Genomic DNA, 18,738 nt, shown 5'->3' on the forward strand with positions numbered 1-18,738 from the left:
GCTGAATTTATTATCCAGACAGGTGCCCAGCTGTCCTTTGAAAGGATTATTTCCTCAATAATCCTATGATTATTGCTATTCAATAGATTAGAGCAATTCATTATCTCTGTAGATATGTGGCCGTTGAAACAAACTTGAAAAGGTTCAAACAGAATGTGTTAGGAAACTGAATGCATTATTGAAAGTCCCACTTTTGTTCATTTTTGCTTTATTTTTCCTCTGGCACTGTTACCCAGAGTTACATGCCTCCCTTCTTACCATAAGGACCCTTTTTTTCAGGAACCCACTTATTCAGATAGCTCTCTTCTTTCGCTTGGAAAGAACTTCTGGAATAACTTTATGTGCTGTATTATTCTCTGACCATCTAATTTTTTTAAAATGAAAGATGTATTGTACAGTTGGTCCTTGAACAGTGCAGGAGGTCAGAGGTGCCACCCCTGTGCAGTCAAAAATCCATGCATAACTTTGACTCCCCCCAAAATGTAACCACTAATAGCCCACTGTTGACCAGAAGCCTTACTGATAACATAAATAGTCCATTAACACACATATTATACTTCATATGTATTATATACTATATTCTTACAATAAAGCTGGCAAAAAAATGTTAGAAAAATCGTAATAAGGAGAAAATATATTTACAAGACTGTCCTGTATTTACCGAAAAAGAACTTGTGGATAAGTGGACCCCACACGTTTCAAATCCATGTTGTTCCACAGTCACCAGTTTTAGAAATAACTATAGTTGCAACAAATGATTAAAGGACTTCCTAGCATCCTAATTGCTAGACGTTGTTTCTAAGTCATCCATGTGCAGCGCTAGATGATATATATTTTAAAACTTACAAGTTCATATCAGCTTTGGATGATGTTATCTTCCCGCAAACAAGGCTCACTTTTGTTTTGTACGGCAGAGTGGGATGTTGAGCACATTCATCCTGGTGGGGCCCAAGCTGAATCAAGATAGAGCTGCCATATTGGAAAAGTTTGGGTTTTTTTGTTTTTTTTTTTAGATTTTATTTATTTGAGAGAAAGCAAGTGTAAGCATAAGGAGGGGGAGCGAGAGGGGCAGGTGCAGAAGGAGAGGAAGAAGCAGGCTCCCCACTGTGCAGGGCGGGACTCGATCCCAGGACCCTGGGATTATGACCTGAGCTGAAGGCAGATGCTTAATCCATTGAGCCACCCAGGTGCCCCTCATCCCTGTTCTTATGGATAACAGGTCTTTCTTTCTTTTTTTATTTTTAATTTTTTAAATTTCTTTTCAGTGTAACAGAATTCATTGTTTATGCACCACACCCAGTGCTCCATGCAATACGTGCCCTCCATAATACCCACCACCAGGCTCACCCAACATCCCACCTCCTGCCCCTTCAAAACTCTCAGATTGTTTTTCAGAGTCCATAGTCTCATAGTTCTCATAGTTCACCTCCCCATCCAATTTCCCCCAAGTCCCTTCTCCTCTCCATCTCCCCATGTCCTCCATGTTATTTCTTATGCTCCACAAATAAGTGAAACCATATGATAATTCACTCTCTCTGCTTGACTTATTTCACTCAGCATAATCTCTTCCAGTCCTGTCCATGTTGATACAAAAGTTGGGTATTCATCCTTTCTGATGGAGGTATAATACTCCATAGTGTATATGGACCATATCTTATCCATTTGTCCGTGGAAGGGCATCTTGGTTCTTTCCACAGTTTGGTGACTGTGGCCATTGCTGCTATAAACATGCGGTACAGATGGCCCTTCTTTTCACTACATCTGTATCTTTGGGGTAAATACCCAGTAGTGTAATTTCAGGGTCATAGGGAAGCTCTATTTTTAATTTCTTGAGGAATCTCCACACTGTTCTCCAAAGTGGCTGCACCAACTTGCATTCCCACCTACAGTATAAGAGGGTTCCCCTTTCTCCACATCCTCTCCAACATACATTGTTTCCTGTCTTGTTAATTTTGGCCATTCTAACTGGTGTAAGGTGGTATATCAAGGTGGTTTTGATTTGAATCTCCCTGATAGCTAGTGATGATGAACATTTTTTCATGTGTCTGATAGCCATTTGTATGTCTTCATTGGAGAAGTGTCTGTTCATGTCTTCTGCCCATTTTTTGACATGATTATCTGTTTTGTCTGTGTTGAGTTTGAGAAGTTCTTTCTAGGTCCTGGATATCAGCCTTTTGTCTGTACTGTCATTTGTGAATATCTTCTGCCATTCTGTGGGTTGGCTCTTTGTTTTTTGACTGTTTCCTTTGCTGTGCAGAAGCTTTTGATCTTGATGAAGTCCCAAAAATTCATTTTCTCTTTTTATAACAGGTCTTTCAACTGAGAGACTAGTAGAGTAACCTCGGAGTTAGTCTTAAACTCTGAACTTACTCCTCAGTACCTTAAGACTGTTGAAAATTCAACTGTGATTTTCAGCGGTGTTGGACAAACCTTTTAAATTTCCTTCCCTTCTTAACTTAAAGGCTTGTCAAATACCTTGAGGGAAAACTCCCTTGTATTTCAGGCCCTTGGTTCATTTTTTGTCACACTAGCTAAAGAACTGCAAATTTCTGGGTTTTCCCTTTATTCCCTACTGTCAGTCCTTTTACCAGCTAAAGGTAAGTTATTAGCTTCTTCCCCGCATCCAGAATCAGCACAGTCCCCAGGGAAAAAGGCAACCTCAGCTCCCTGCACACTTCTTCATTCCATGGAATATTAAACTGAATACCTATTAACTTCTTTGTCTTTGTTGCTTTAGTAGCTCTCTGATATTTTATACAAATGATTTTCTGTATTTATTATGGCTTTTCTAGTTCTTGACTTCTGAAAGCTATTCCCTCTTGCCTGGAAGCAGAATTCTTGCTTCAGATTTGAGCTAAATTTGTAACAAACAGCACAGTTTTGGTGGTGCGGTTGGCTTCCAGGGAATGTCAGAAGAGGATTTAGCATGAAACTGATAAAATTTGATCTCTGTAAGTCCCTTACCGGCACAGGCACACACCTTCCAAGACACTGAGAAGGATCCTAGCAATATGTGCCCATAAACAAAGTATTTTTGTAAAATTTCCCCCCCAAATCTTTTTTATATATTTTATATTACATATAAATATATAAATATATATATTATATATAAATATATAAAAATAAATATAAATATATAAAAATATATAAATATTATATATAAATATATAAATATGAATTATATATAAATATATAAATATATATCGTATATAATATATAAATATATTAAAATATAATTATATATATTTATATATAAATATATATTATATATAAATAAATATATATTTATATAATATATATTATAAAACTATTAGAACTAATTAGTTACGACTTAGTTAAGGCCACTCTCATTTCCACTCCAACTTCCCTCTTGAGGCAGGAGGAAAGGAAGAGTAACGAGACAAGCTGACCAAAGTACAGCCATTTTGGTTTTAGGCCGACCCTTACCTGAAAGTCAGCAGGTCATAAAAAATGTCACAAGGTGTGACTTCGGGAAAACCACAAGACCCCACTCCCTCAGACAGTAAAAGCCCCAAAGCTGGACCTTCTTAAAATTGCTCCTTGTGGGTAATTCCGCAACCCTAAGAGAAGGGGAAAACCGCCCAATATAATGAGAAACCAAAGTTAAAGAGTAAGCCCTTCCCTATACAATCAGCTAATTTTAAAAAACGTATAAAACCCTTTGTTAGAGGCAAAGGGGGCTTCCCTCCTCTCTCTCTCCCTGGGAGGAAGACCAATACTTGGTCTGTGAAATAGTTCCTTTCTTCCCTCTAAATAAATCTTTGTCCCTTTCTCGACAGGGCTTGTCCTTGAATTCTTTCTCACACCGAGCGAGGAGCCCTCTTGGCCATGGGTCTGGGGCCCTGCCCCTCGGGGCCTCAGCCCATCTGACACGCCCCGACATAATTCTCACGCCAACTGCTAATGACGCAGCTGGGAGACTTTCCTTCACCTGCAGGAACTCACCAGCACCGCGCTGTAGGGTGCAGGCAGGGTGCGAAGGTTCCCGAGGAGGCCTGACCACCTGGGGAAGCCATGACACCTCCGCTCAAGCCTCAGGATACCACACTGGTCACTGCAAGGACTCTCCCTTAACAAGGGGTGTGTTTCCAGAGTTGTGAAAGAGAATCCCAACACAAATGAATCCAGAAAATTTTTCAAAGAGTTGATAAAGCTCGGCTGTCATTTGGAAAGGCGTTTTGCAATGGTCAAGTAAAACACGTGAGAAATTACAGATCCCTGAGGCGTAGCAACAGAGAGCACCTTCCGTTGTCATCTTTGAATTTGTTTATTATTATTTTTTAAAGATTTTATTTATTTATTTGAGAGAGCAGAGCGAGAGAGCATGAGCAGGGGGGAGGGGCAGAGGGAGAAGCAGACTCCCTGCTGAGCAGGGACCACCCTCACCAATCCCCCCAACCCCCCCAACCCCCCCAACCCCCATGGGGGGCTCAATCCCAGGACCCTGAGATCTGATGCTTAACCCTCTGAACCACCCAGGCGCCCCTGAATTTGTTTATTAGAAAACAACTACAGAAAAGCTGTCAGGCAAAATAATTAATGAAATCTGGAAAAAGCAAAAAACAGTAAGTCTGAGTACAGAAATCATTGACATTATGTTTCCTCAGATAAAATATGAATAGAAACAGTGAATAGGATCTTGATTTTTTTTAACAGAAAGACATGAACCAAAGAGCATATTTGAAAGTGATTTGAATTATTAGTATTTAGAGAAAATTTTGACATCATTGAAACTAATATAAAAGTGGTAAAATGTCACTATAATATATACATGGGATGTCAATGAGAAAATGATCAATGAAGTGCTATTATGTTATGTTATTCACAAGAAAACTTGAAATACAGCCCAAATCTTACAAAACACGTAAAAATGGAAACGAACACAGGTTTTCCCCAAATGAGGAACAATAGTAAATATTTATAAGCCTTCTTGCTAGTTGTGAAAGCAAGAGAGGTGAAAGCAATAGAAAATTTCTAAATATTTCTATTAACTTATAACAAATAAAATTTGACCAACCATGCTATGCTGAAGGAGAGGTTCACTTATGTCTCTATTCTCTCTATAGGAAATTGTAACACGAAATTATTTTTACCCACACAAAAAATGGAAAAGTAACTAAGGAATTCTCAACCACAAAGTAGGAACAGAGAGCATAGATGTGTATCAGGCAGTTAACTTTATTTATTTTTATTTTTTTAAAAGATTTTATTTATTTATTTTACAGAGAGAGAGAGAAAGAGATCACAAGTAGGCAGAGAGGTAGGTGGGTGGGGGGAAGGGGGAGCAGGCTCCCGGCTGAGCAGAGAGCCCGATGCGGGGCTCGATCCCAGGACCCTGAGACCATAACCTGAGCTGAAGGCAGAGGCTTAATCCACTGAGCCACCCAGGCGCCCCTGAGGTGGTTAATTTTAAAATGATATTTTTTTTAGATTTTGTTATGTCAGGGAGAAAAATATTTTCCTTTTTCCTCTTATGCTCAGTAACTCAGGGCACATACATTAAATTAACAAAAGACAGATTATCAGGAGAAAAGGCCTGCAGAGCAGAGTGAGAGAGCATGAGCAGGGGGAGGGACAGAGGGAGAAGCAGACTCCTTACTGAGCAGGGACCCCCACCATAAATATGGACATTTATTAATATTTTAGTGCATAGGAGTTCTGAGAAAAGACATAAAACTCAAAAAAGCAGATAGACTCAGGGGCTTACATATTATTTTAACAAAGGAAAGGGTGTTTGGGCTTCAAGGGACAATAAATCGTGGAGAAGTGACTAGCAGTGCATGGAAGAAACTGATGGAATATAAGAGCTATTTTTATACAAAGATTGGTTTATGGAGACTCATCTCAACGCTCAGTCTGTCTCCTGTGATAAGAGCACAGAAAAGGGAAGGGCAGAGAACTGTTCCTGCATCTGCTGATTCTCATTTGTCTTCAGGGGAAAATAATTCTTGTGCCAAACTGACATATATTTTTTTAAAGATTTATTTATTTTAGAGAAAGAAAGAGAGAGAGAGTGAGAGAGAGAGAATGTGGCGGGGGAGGGGCTGAAGGAGAAGGAGAGAGAGTCTTAAGCGGACTCTGTGCTGAGTGTGGGGCTCGATCCCATGACCCTGAGATCATGACCTGAGCCCAACCTAAGACTCAGACGCTTAACAAACTGAACAACGCCCCTTAAAATGACAAATTTTAGAGTGGCATATCCTGCCCGCATTCAGTGGTGATAATGATCTTTATCTCCTTTTAGAAATAGATAATTTGTGTGGTTACTTCTCTAATTCTACATATATATTAATTATTATGTCGAATTTTTACTTATTATTCTATATTCATTTTATTAAAGAGAACCTCCAAGACCGTATAAGCTTCGGGCTTCTCTAAGCCTGGATCTGCTCCTATACAGTACAAACACGGGACTGAAAGTAGCAAGAGCAGTTTTCCAATTACAGTAAAGGGAGTGGGTTCTAGAACTTTCTAGTTGCTTTGGCAGCAGTTCCTTGGCCCCAGAATCTTATTGACTCAGGCAAAGGCAGCGTGAGGCAGCACAGATGTGTCCCTTGTCATGTTGGTTCTGCCCTGTGGTTCTGGGAGTTGCTTCTGGAAACTCAGCATAAAGCACGCTCATGAGCTTGTGACTTTTCTAGTGCTTCCTGGTAACTCCTTTCTTTAAGTGAACCAAAAGAATTATTTTGTTAGCAGTTGGGAAGCCTTCTACATGTGGTAATCTGTACCGGGAACGGTTGCAGGTAACTGACCCTCAGAGATACATGGTGACTTAACTTTGGTCTGCCTTGAGCCACAGCCCAAAAAGACTGGGAAGCATTCGAGAATGGGAAACTGTCAAGAAAGAATTCTTGAGCTGTCTTTGGTGCATAAAAGGGTGGTTTTACTGAACCTCGGGGACAGGACCTGTGGGCGGAAAGAACTGTACTGACGTCATGAACAGGGGCTGGTTATACACTTGCAAGTTGGGAGGGGTGTATAGTATAAGTCGTTAAGGAATTTGGAAGCAAGGTTTCCAGGACCTTGAGAGGCTCACTGTTGTTAGGCAAAGGTCATTTACTACTGTCTAGTAAATCTAGTAGATCCATAGTCATGAGACCCTTTAGATGTCTATCAGTGGGCCATATGCTTGGAGGACAAGTGTTAACGTATGTCTTTTGGGGTGGGTAGAGAGAGAGGAAGTTTCCAAAGGGATTTTTACAGGATCCTGGAGGTCAGGCTTTTAAAGCCAAGCTAAGGTTGCCTTTTGCCCTTGGCAAAGTGTTAACGTGCAGGCAGCTGAGCTCCCAGAGGACGGTCACTTTGCCTGTCACGAGCACTTGTCTGACAAGCACTTGTAAGTTGGAAGGAAGTTTGTTTTTCTTCTGCCTTTGTTCTTCACATCAGGTAGAGCACAGTCTTTAGGGACCAAAGTTACCTCCTGTGGCATCTGGAGTGAAGTTCTGCATTCAGGGCTCTGTTGCTGTAGATCAGGACCACAGGCACAGGGCACAGGGACACAAAGCCTGCAGTTTGGGAGAGCCTCGCGCGTGTTTTGGAGAACTTAAATAAATAATAGTACAGGAAGTGGAGGAAAAATAAAATGAGATGCAAGTTGAGAGGGAAGCAAACCATAAGACTCCCTGGACTCCAGGAGACCAACAGGGCTGCTGGAGGGACGGCGGGGGGGGGTGGGGTGACCGGGGGGCGGCATGAAGGAGGGCACGTGCTGGAATGAGCACAGGGTGTTCTACGCAACTCATGAAACTCTAAGTCCTACCTCTGAAATTAATACAAAAACAAACAAAATAAATAAGTAATACTATAAGCTCAAGGCTTCAAATAATCAACTCAAATCATGATCAAAGAACCAAGATTTTTTTTAAATAAAAGATTGTCCTAAGCCAGTCTTTTATTTCTTGTCACTGTAGGGCTAAATACAAAAAAATAAGTTGCAGAGAATGATTCTGTGGGTTTCTGAATCAAATTCTAAATCAAATTTTGTAGCGCTTGTGATATTGTGCTACAGGAAATGTATGTTTGGTCTTGGAATCTGGTTCCTGGCAGAAGAACTTCTAACACCTTAGGGATTTCCTGAGTGATGGGAATGAAAAGAGTCTTTTGTTATTCATAATAAGCTCCTTTCAATCATACCTGCATTTATTATGCTAATGAGGTGACCCTGGAGGGGTGTCTAGGAGCTTCAGGGTGGGTGCTGGGTGCAGGAGGAGGAACCAGCCACAGCGTCAGAGGGTCAGAAGCTTCAGCCCCACATCCTGACCTCCAGAGAAGGACGTGGGGTTGGGGATTGAGTTAATTACTGGTCGTCAATGATTTAATCAACAACTGAGGTTTGGAGAGCTTCTGGGCTGGTGAGCACATGGACAAGCTGGGAGGAGGCAGGCCCAGAGGCACGGGGAAGCTCTCACCCCTCCTCCCCCAAGACCTTGCCCTATGCATCTCTTCCAACTAGGGGGTCCTGAGTTGTGCCCTTTATAATAAGCCAGTCATAATGGATATGCTGCTTTTCTGAGTTCTGTGAGCCATCCTAGCAAATTATCGAACCCGAGGAGGGGGTGGTGGGAATCCCTGAAGTTAAAGAAAGTCGTCAGAAGTACAGGCAGCACCCCCCCAATCTTTGCTATTTGCGGGAATTGTCCCGCTACGAAAATACCGTTTGTTTGTTTGTTTGTTTGTTTGTTTTTTTAAAGATTTTATTTCTTTATTTGACAGACAGAGATCACAAGTAGGCAGAGAGGCAGGCAGAGAGAGGAAGGGAAGCAGGCTCCCTGCTGAGCAGAGAGTGCGATGCGGGGCTCGATCCCAGGACCCTGAGATCATGACCTGAGCCGAAGGCAGAGGCTTTAACCCACTGAGTCACCCAGGCGCCCCCCAAAAATACTGTTAAACAAAAATTAGTACCACTTCCTGGGAGGATTTCAGACAATAAGGCTTTCATGAAAGACCTAAAAGACTGCATTGATCCCTATTTATGTTTTTGGCTTGTCCTGTGCATAGACAAATGAGTCCAGGGAATGAAATGGATTATTGTAAACTTAATCGTGTGGCGATTTTAATTGTAATTAGTCTTGAAGTTGTGGCGTTTGTACTATAAGAATGAATCCAGCTTCTGGTACCTGGCATGTACCTCCTGGTGTGGCTATTTGTTCTAAAACTCATTTCAGTGCGCCAATAGCGCCAGTAGGGAAGGACCAGAGAATACCTTGACCGGTTCCGCCCTCAGCCCTCAAGCTGCACGCCGTGACCATTAACTGTAGGATCCTGGATCATCTTAGCATCTCACAGGACTTCACGGCCTCTCCCCGACGGCTAGTGATGTTGAATGTATCTTCATGTGCTTATTCGCCATCCTTATCTCCTCTGCAGTGTAATGTCAGTTATATATTTTTTACCCATTTTCAAATTGTATTATTTGTGTTTTTACAGTTGAGTTTTGAGAGTTCTTTATATATATTCTAGTTATGAGTCTTTAGTCAGACATACGGTTTGCAAATATTTTCTTCCAGTCTGTACGTCTTTTATGCTCCTGACAGGGACTTTCACAAAGCAAACGTTTCCAGTCTTGATGGAGTCCAATTTATTGATTTTTTTTCCTTTTATGAATCATGCTTATATTATAGTAGCATGTCTAAGAAAATAAACTTTCAAGCAGTTTTATTTTTTAGTTTATCTTTTTTAGTTTCTGAAATTCTTGAATATGTTAGTTGGTGTTCTTTACTGGTTTTAGAAAATTCTAAACAATTATCTTCTTGTATTTTGCCTCTGCCCCACTCTCTCTCACTTCTCCATCTCACACCCCGATCATTTGTATCTTAAACCAATTGCGTTTGACCTGTATGTGATTATGTCCGTAATTTGTCTCTATCTTCTTCTTTCTTGGTGCTAAAGTTATTGTTGATTTTTTTCCTACTTCTAGTCCCTCCCTCTCTGTTATGATGTTAAACTGAGACTGAATTTTCTCAGTTATTTTACTTTTCATTCCTACATTCTGTTCTTTTTCACATTTCAAGTCTCTGGTGAGACTCTCATGACTGGTTTTACTCTTCAACAAACTAATCACAGTTATGTTAAAATATTCATCTACTCAGCTTTAAAAAAAAATTCGTCGACTCAGGGTGCCTGGGTAGCTCACTCATTAAGCATCTGCCTTCAGCCCAGGTGATGATCCCAGGGTCCTGGGATGGAGTCCGGCTTCCGGCTTCCTGCTCCGCAAGAAGCCTGCTTCTCCCTCTGCCTGCTGCTCCTCCTGCTTGTGTTCCTGCTCTCACTATCTCTGTCAAATAAATAAATAAAATCCTTTTAAAAAATTCATCTACTGGGACACCTGGGTGGCTCAGTCAGTTAAACCGCTGCCTTCGACTCAGGTCATGATCCCAGGGTCCTGGGATCAAGTCCCGCATTGGGCTCCTTGCTCAGCGGAGAGCCTGCTTCTCTCTCTTCCTCTGCCTGCCCCCCTGCCTCTTCCCCTGCTTGTGCACTCTCTCTCTCTCTCTCTCTGATAAATAAACAAATAAAAAAAAATTCATCTACTGACTTCATGATCTGGGGTTATCCAGGGATCTCTTTCTATGTTTTTTTTTTTTTTTTAAATCTTGATTACTGATGATATGGTCTTGCCTCTTTTCATGTCTAGTAATTCTTCTTGTATACTTAACTTTGTGTAAATGCACAATAAAGGCATTAGATAATGTGATTTTCCACCAAAGGGGTTCCTCATGATATCCTTTAAGTAGATCAAGTAAAGCATTCTTTTGTTCCTACTTTACTATCTTCTACCCCTACATACAACTGCCACAAACATATCAACTCTTTCATTTTGCTCAACTCCTCTAAATTTTCCCTTCTCCTCACTCTATTTTATCCTCTTAACCAGGAATTTACTCCCTAATAATCTGCATCTTTAGGTTTTTTTTAAAATAAACTAAAATCCAATGTAGAGAGTAATAAGTACAGTACAAATAAGAGGATTGCAAGTAAAGAGCTTCTGGAACCCAGATAAAAATGCAGCCAAAACCAAAGCGCATTAAGAGGATCTTCTAGGAAGCAATTTAACTAACCTTCATGATTTTAGTATTTGTTCAATAGAATGAACAATCCCATCTGAAAGACCATCAAGCAAGGAGACATACAGGTAGGAAAAATCACCATTATTAAAGATCTACTTTATTTCAAGGACAATGCTAGCTCTTTAATATTTCTTACCTTATTTAATTTCACAGAAATTCTTCAAAGTAATTTTTCTCCCCCGTGGTAGTGAGGTTTCTAGTTTTTAAGCCTGTCTCACCTGTTTCTGAGCAGGAGTTGGAGCCATTCTGTCTCTATGGGCTGTTCTCCTTCCCGTTTATTACAAGTTTTTTTCAGAGATGATTCAGCTTGTCATTGTTTGAGAAAAAGGTGAGTAGCTTAATGCATTTGAAGTGTAAAATAAACAGAAGCTCTTGTAGATGGAACTGGAACTAGAAGCTGGTCCAGAACCAACATGAATACTAAGGGTCACTTCAGGGCTTCAAGCACTGGCGTGAGAACACCTTTATTTAAGAAAGACTCCTTTTGTAGCAAAGTGAGAAATAATTTTTAGTAGCAAGACTCCAGAGAGTCTTATAACAGATCAAGTCAGAGTTAATGATTTACTGGCTGGGCCAGAGAAGTGGGAAGGGAGAAGAAGAGCAAAGGGAGAAAGAGGGACGATAACGAACACGTTACCTGAAAACTTCAGGAATATGGGCGTTCAGGGACACTGTGATGTTTTAAGACTTGGTGACTGGTCAAATCACAATGAGGTAAAGACTTGGGAAATGAAGGTCAAAGAAATGATGGACACTTGACATCAAATTTTATGATTGCATGTGATAAAAGTTTTCTAAATAATCTGTTGTTTACTTCCACAAAGGCTGATGATAAATTAGATTCAGTTACAATAAAAGAGGTTTGTTTAAAGGTAATTGCATTTGATGGGGAATGCCCGGCTGGCTCAGTTGGAAGATCATGAGACTTATGATCTTGGGGTGGTGAGTTTGAGCCCTGCGGGGGGTGTAGAGATTACTTTAAAAAAAGAGGGGGGGCGCCTGGGTGGCTCAGTGGGTTAAGCCTCTGCCTTTGGCTTGGGTCATGATCTCATGGTCCTGGGATGGAGCCCGACTTAGGACTCTCTGCTCGGTGGGGAGTCTGCTTCCCCGTCTCTCTCTGCCTGCCTCTCTGCCTACTTGTGATCTCTGTCTGTCAGATAAATAAATAAAATCTTAAAAAAAAAAAAAGGTACTTGTATTTGATGGAAATGACTGACATAGATGTATAGACTTCTTTCTATGGTGTCACATTACAACGTGCTGCATCATATGGTGACTCTGGCAAGCATCTCCTGTAGTCACTTATAACCCTTGGATTGTATTATTTTATCTCACAGAAAAGGGCTTTCCTTAACTATAACATTTCTGTCAGTTACAAATTTAAATGCCTTTGTAATAGTTAAGGGTGGTGATGGGCCAGGTATGAGAAAAAGGGGTAGAAGTGAGGTGGTAAAAAAATTTAAAGGTTGGTTCTAAAATGTCCTTTTTGGCTAACAATTTCACATCCCTCGTGGAGTTAAGTGCCCTATGAGGACCTTGTCCCTGTTTCTCGGGGGGCTCATTATCTCGGGTAGGAAATTCTTGGCAGCATCAAATTCTCTGGATACTTCTCCCCAGTTTCCATGAGAAAATCTTCGGCTGAGACGGTAGTACAAACTAACAACTCCATCTAGGAATCAGAAACTCTCAGGAGGAGGGCTCATCTGACTGTGCCAAGAAGTTTGCTCAAATACAGAACTAATATTGACTACGTTTGATTGCTCATCTAGGTGTTTCCATATTTGTTGACAGAAAAAAATCATTGTATGCCATTCATTTATAAATTAATGGAGATGATAATTCTATCATTTCTCACTCATATATTCCATCTTCACAATATAAGTAGTGGTATTAAGATTATACTATATGAAGGCACCTGTGGCTCTGTCAGTTAAGCCTCTGCCTTCGGTTCAGGTTATGATCCCAGGGTCTTGGGATCGAGCCCCACATCGGGCTCTCTGCTCAGCAGGGAGCCTGTCCTTCCCACTCCCCCTGCTCATGCTCTCTCTCTCGAATAAATAAAAATTTAAAAAATCTTTTTAAAAGAGATTATACTATATGACTTTAATAATGTTTATATTTAAAACCTAGTGTTTGACATGGTAATGACCAGTTATGCTCTGTTTCTACTTGGCAGAGTGTTCAGAAGTGTCACTGAAGTTGGTTGGCCATAAATAATAATAATAATAGTTACTAAAATCTAAGTGATATCTTAGATGTACAAAGCATAATTATAGACTGATCTCATGTGGATCAATTAAAATCTCTTCTTTTGAAGTCACTGACAGCTAAATATAGAAAATGAGCTTTTGAAATGCAGTTGTTTCTATGTTGGTCACCTTATGACTGTAACAGATAGGAAAGGGGTCTGAAATGGCACATGCATACTATTATTTTTTGTCTTTTTTTTTAATTTTAAAGATTTTATTTATTTGAGAGAAAGAGAGAGAGAGAGATCGCAAGTAGGCAGAGAGTCAGGCAGAGAGAGAGAGGAGGAAGCAGGCTCCCTGCCGAGCCAGGAGCTCCCTGTGGGGCTCAATCCCAGGACCCTGAGATCATGACCTGAGCCAAAGGCAGAGGCTTAACCCACTGAGCCACCCAGGCACCCCAATTTCTTATCTTTTTTAAAAACCAAAACCTGTTTAGTCTAATGACTTCGGCGAAGTCATTTGTCAGTCAGATAGTAACATTCTTGAGATAATTTCAATACTTTTATACTAAAATTAACTGGGCAATTCGAAATGAAGTTATTTTAATATTTTGGGTCTATTTTTTTGTTTTTATATTAACTTAAATGTCAAAACAATCTCCTTTTTAGCTTACCCTTGATAAATCTGTCCTAAATGGAAAATATTCAAGTTAAGCTGTCCTATTAAGGGCCTTATAATGGCACAGAAAGTTAATCTTGAATAAACACAATGGTGAAGGACTATGCCTAGCACCTCTCTACACTGCATGCAATAAGAAAGTAGCAGGGGTGCACCTGGGTGGCTCAGTGGTTTAAAGCCTCTGCCTTCGGCTCAGGTCATGATCCTAGGGTCTTGGGATGGAGCCCCACATCGGGCTCTCTGCTCAGCAGGGAGCCTGCTTCCCTTCCTCTCTCTCTGCCTGCCTCTCTGCCTACTTGTGATCTCTGTCTGTCAAATAAATAAATAAAAGCATTAAAAAAAAAAAAAAGAAAGTAGCAGGGGACACGTATCACAAAAGTAAACTGAGGCACGTATAGATCCTGGCACATCTTTTCACTGATTCTAGGTTCCTTTCTGAGTTGAGTGTGAACTGTCCCCTCTCCGGGCCTGTGTGGTTATCATCACTTGATGAGGCCCAGTGAGGAAGATCTGGTGCCCCCGCTCAGTCTGTCTCGTGGGGGAATCTGGTGTGTGTGTGGGGGGGGTGTTGGGAAGAGTGGTATTTCCCCTGAGACCCTATGTTCTCCCACATCTTATTAGAGATAATTAGTTAAGGGAATTTTTTTAAAAAGAAACTCCACAGGGTGAGGCAGAAGAGGAAACATCCAATCCTATATCAACTCCGAAACGGGTAAGAAGTTCTTTTTTTCCAAACTTGAATCCTTTGATCTTTCAGTACTCCCACCCTGTGTGCGCATAGGAGACATCCCGGCTTCTGTCTGCCGTTCTGGGGTGGGAGGGGAATGTGGATATTAGGGGCCCTCAGGGGGCGTAACGACTGTGTGGTCATCCATATCCTCTCTTTGTCCATCCAGATTCACCGCTGGGTGGGTCTTGCCTCTTTATCCCCTTTCCTTTTCTGTAGATTTCCAAAATGTCTTCTTTCTTTCCTTCTCGTTTTCACTCTGGTCATCCCACTTGGATTTCCAAGTGAAGTCCCAAGAAAGACAAGGAACCGTGGACATGGCATTTTGGACACGGCAGTCAAATTTGGTAAGTTAATGATACTGTGCAGGAAGCAATGTGACCTTGGCCCTCAGCCAGGTATCTGGGTTGTTTTTTGCATTAGACCACAGCTGAATCACATGCAAGTTGGCATATTATACCAATATTCACAGCATAAATGTCTGTGTCCTTTATTTTCATAGGCTTGATCAAATTTTAAAGATTGTAGTTTAAGATCACTCACTCTATGAAGAAGTAGGAGAGAGATTTTGAACTCATTAATAGAGTTTTTATCCCCTAAATGAATTTAAAAGGAAGTGGAATCTACTGAACTGGAAAATCTTAAGACTAAAAATACTAATATGGTCCTGCATGGCATGAGAATGTATTGAATGATGAGCTCTCTGTGATTGTGAGTGTTTAATATTAACACAGATTTTGAACTCCAAATGGAGAGTCTGTGAAAGAGATTTCTAAAATGTTCTTCAGGGTTTCTGTCCTTTGCATTTACCTCCTCTTCCGTGTGTCACAGAACAGGCAGCTTGTCTAGCTATGACGTGCCAACACCTTTCTTAGTCCTGAGACATGATATTCACTCCTCCAAACAATGTAAGCAATAAATCCCCATTCTGACTCATTATAGACAAATTGCATAACAGTTGATATTGAGACATTATTTGGTTCAATTTTTAAAAATCTTATGAAATTGAAATTACCTCGTCAAGGATTCAGAAGTCACAGAGGATATACAAAATCCTGTTGTTTCCCATAACAATGGAAACTTACTTAAAAGCAACAAGTGATAAATTGCATTGTGCCATTAAATAACTAATGCATATAGCTCTTGGGAGAAAATGATCATGGCTGTGTTTAGAAGCCATTGTATTAGGTTTAAATAAGGATGGACACCTTCACATATCATGTAAAAGAATAATCATTTATATACACATATATGCTCTTTCCTGACTATTACATATTTTTAAAATTTCCATGTTACAGGAGGTGGAGGAAAAGCCCTCAGTGCTGGCTTGATTCTAAGTGTTGGTTGTCAGTCATGTAATCAGCGGATTACTATCCCCCTCCATGTTATCCTATCCATTCCTGACCACCAGAGATGTACATCGCAGCCTCTGGAGTGATGACCTTGACAATCCTGCAACTTCGATAACTGCAAAGTTTTAGCGTACAAAATCTTAAAGCTGTTAGGAACACATGCCAACTCATGATGTAATTATGACAAAGCATTCTTAGAGCAGTGGACCCCTATTTTGCGCCCTGATGCACCTAAGAGATATAATGAATCGCAACTCCATCACTTCTTACTAGTGCTTAGGAACATGTGCAAAAATGTTAGAATGAAACTTTGCCTTGGTTAGTTTACATTATTCAAATACTCACCCTAAGACATGCCAAATAATTGAAAGAGTACTTGAAGGTATACCATCTTTCAGTTCTATGGGATCCTAAGAGACACATAAATAAAATAACCAATGTAGTCTTCCTGAAAGTAGAGTTCCTTGTGAGAATAAAGTGTGAATCAGAGGAGAGGAAATGCTGACAAAAGAACATTGGGTAGGAGCTCCATTGGCGACTGAGTTCTGGCAACTTTCTCATCCTTACAGGAAAGCATTGTCAACTTCAGAGAAGTTACCTAGTCCCGGAGTTAAAATAAACTACAATGATATAAAACATAATTTTATCACAGAGGACGAGGATAGAACTGGGTAGAGAAGAAGATATGCTAGGGTCATGCTCCGGTGAATATAATGAACAGAATCAGAGGTATAGCTATAAACAGTAACGAGGTCATCTTCCTCCTAAGATTTTGCTTGATCACTTGTACCCTTTTGAGTCTGGATATGACTCTAGGTTTCCCAGTATTGATGGGACAGTATTAAGAATAAGGTTTCACCTAACAGCAAACCTGGTTCTCTGATGCAGAGATATAAGCCACTTTTTTTTTTTAAAGATTTTATTTATTTGACAGAGAGAGAGAGACCACAAGTAGGCAGAGTGGCAGGCAGAGAGAGAGGGGGAAGCAGGTTCCCTGCTGAACCGAGAGCCCGATGCGGGGCTTGATCCCAGGACTCTGAGACCGTAACTTGAGCTGAAGGCAGAGGCTTAACCCACTGAGTCACCCAGGTGCCCATGAGCCACTTTTCTTATCCGTGGTTTACATAATGTATTTCCCCATTAAAAAGAAAGAAAGAAAGAAAAAGTGGATCAATTTATTTCCTTGTAAAATAATGAGCTGTTGAAATAATGAGCTGTGAAACTGAAAAGAAAGATACAAATTGTTGGTAAATAATCACAGCCGTGAATCTGAAAAACCCCCAAATACTGTCCTCCTCAAACCAAATAATGACTTAATACCGAAATCCTGAGTCCAGCATTTCCAAAGGCATTTCCCTTCTACCATTTTACCCATCATTTCATTTTGAGGGAGTAGATCTATACTCTCTGTTCGTTTGTTCATTTCTTTGAGAGACAGTGTGCGAGTGTGAGCAGTTGTGAGGGTGTTGGGGGTGGAGTGAGGGAGGGGCAGAGGGAAAGAAAGAACCTCGAGCGGGCTCCACGCCCAGGGAGAAGCCCGAGAAGGGGCTCCATCTCAGAGCCCTGAGATCACGACCCGAGCCAAAACGAGGAGTTGGACACTTAACTGACTGAGCCACCCAGGCACCCTTCTACCCTCTTCAGAGATGCTCATCTTTCTCCTAACAGGTGATACGTGGCCAGAGGTGATGGAGAAAGACAACACAAGCTCTTTCGAAGGCTTCATCCTGGTGGGCTTCTCTGACCGTCCCCACCTAGAGCTGATCCTCTTCGTGGTCGTCCTCACTTTTTACCTGCTGACTCTCCTTGGCAACATGACCATCATCTTGCTTTCCGCTCTGGATTCCCGGCTGCACACCCCAATGTATTTCTTTTTGGCCAACCTCTCGTTCCTGGACATGTGTTTCACCACGGGCTCCATCCCTCAGATGCTCTACAACCTTCGGGGCTCAGACAAGACCATCAGCTATCTGGGCTGCGCCATCCAGCTCTACTTCGTCCTGGCTCTAGGAGGGGTGGAGTGCGTCCTCCTGGCCGTGATGGCCTACGACCGCTACGCCGCGGTCTGCAGACCCCTGCACTACACCGTCGTCATGCACCCGCGACTCTGTGGGCAGCTGGCTTCAGTGGCATGGCTGAGTGGCTTTGGCAATTCCCTCATAATGGCACCCCAGACGTTGATGCTACCCCGCTGCGGGCACAGGCGGGTGGACCACTTTCTCTGTGAGATGCCAGCACTAATCGGCATGGCCTGCGTAGACACCATGAGCCTCGAGGCGCTGGCGTTCGCCTTGGCAATCTTCATCATCCTGGCGCCACTCATCCTCATCCTCGTCTCTTATGGCTACATCGCGCGAGCGGTGTTTCGGATCAAGTCGGCCGCTGGGCGAAAGAAAGCCTTCAACACCTGCAGCTCCCACCTCATCGTCGTCTCTCTCTTCTACGGCACCATCATATACATGTACCTCCAGCCAGCAAACACTTATTCCCAGGACCAGGGCAAGTTCCTCACTCTCTTCTACACGATCGTCACTCCCAGTGTTAACCCCCTGATCTACACGCTGAGAAACAAGGATGTTAAAGAAGCCATGAAGAAGGTGCTGGGGAAGGCGGGTGCAGAAGGATAGCAAAAGTTTGCGGATTGTCTTTTGACCCGTCTTCTGTGTACATTGTTAGGCGTAGCAAATGGAGGACTGTTCTGACAT

At 41.6% G+C, this 18,738-nt stretch overlaps 1 protein-coding gene across 1 annotated transcript; it reads left to right on the top strand.

The window, feature by feature from the left end:
• Positions 1-17,715: 17,715 nt before the first annotated feature.
• Positions 17,716-18,660, top strand: LOC308344434 (putative olfactory receptor 2W6; the record flags this gene model as incomplete). Its single annotated transcript, XM_080805976.1, has 1 exon — positions 17,716-18,660. Exon 1 carries the CDS (start codon positions 17,722-17,724, stop codon positions 18,658-18,660), a length of 939 nt encoding a protein of 312 aa, XP_080662102.1. The 5' UTR covers positions 17,716-17,721.
• Positions 18,661-18,738: the final 78 nt, after the last annotated feature.

Source organism: Martes martes (assembly GCF_963455335.1).
Source record: "Martes martes genome assembly, chromosome: 6".
Lineage (NCBI taxonomy): Eukaryota > Metazoa > Chordata > Mammalia > Carnivora > Mustelidae > Martes > Martes martes.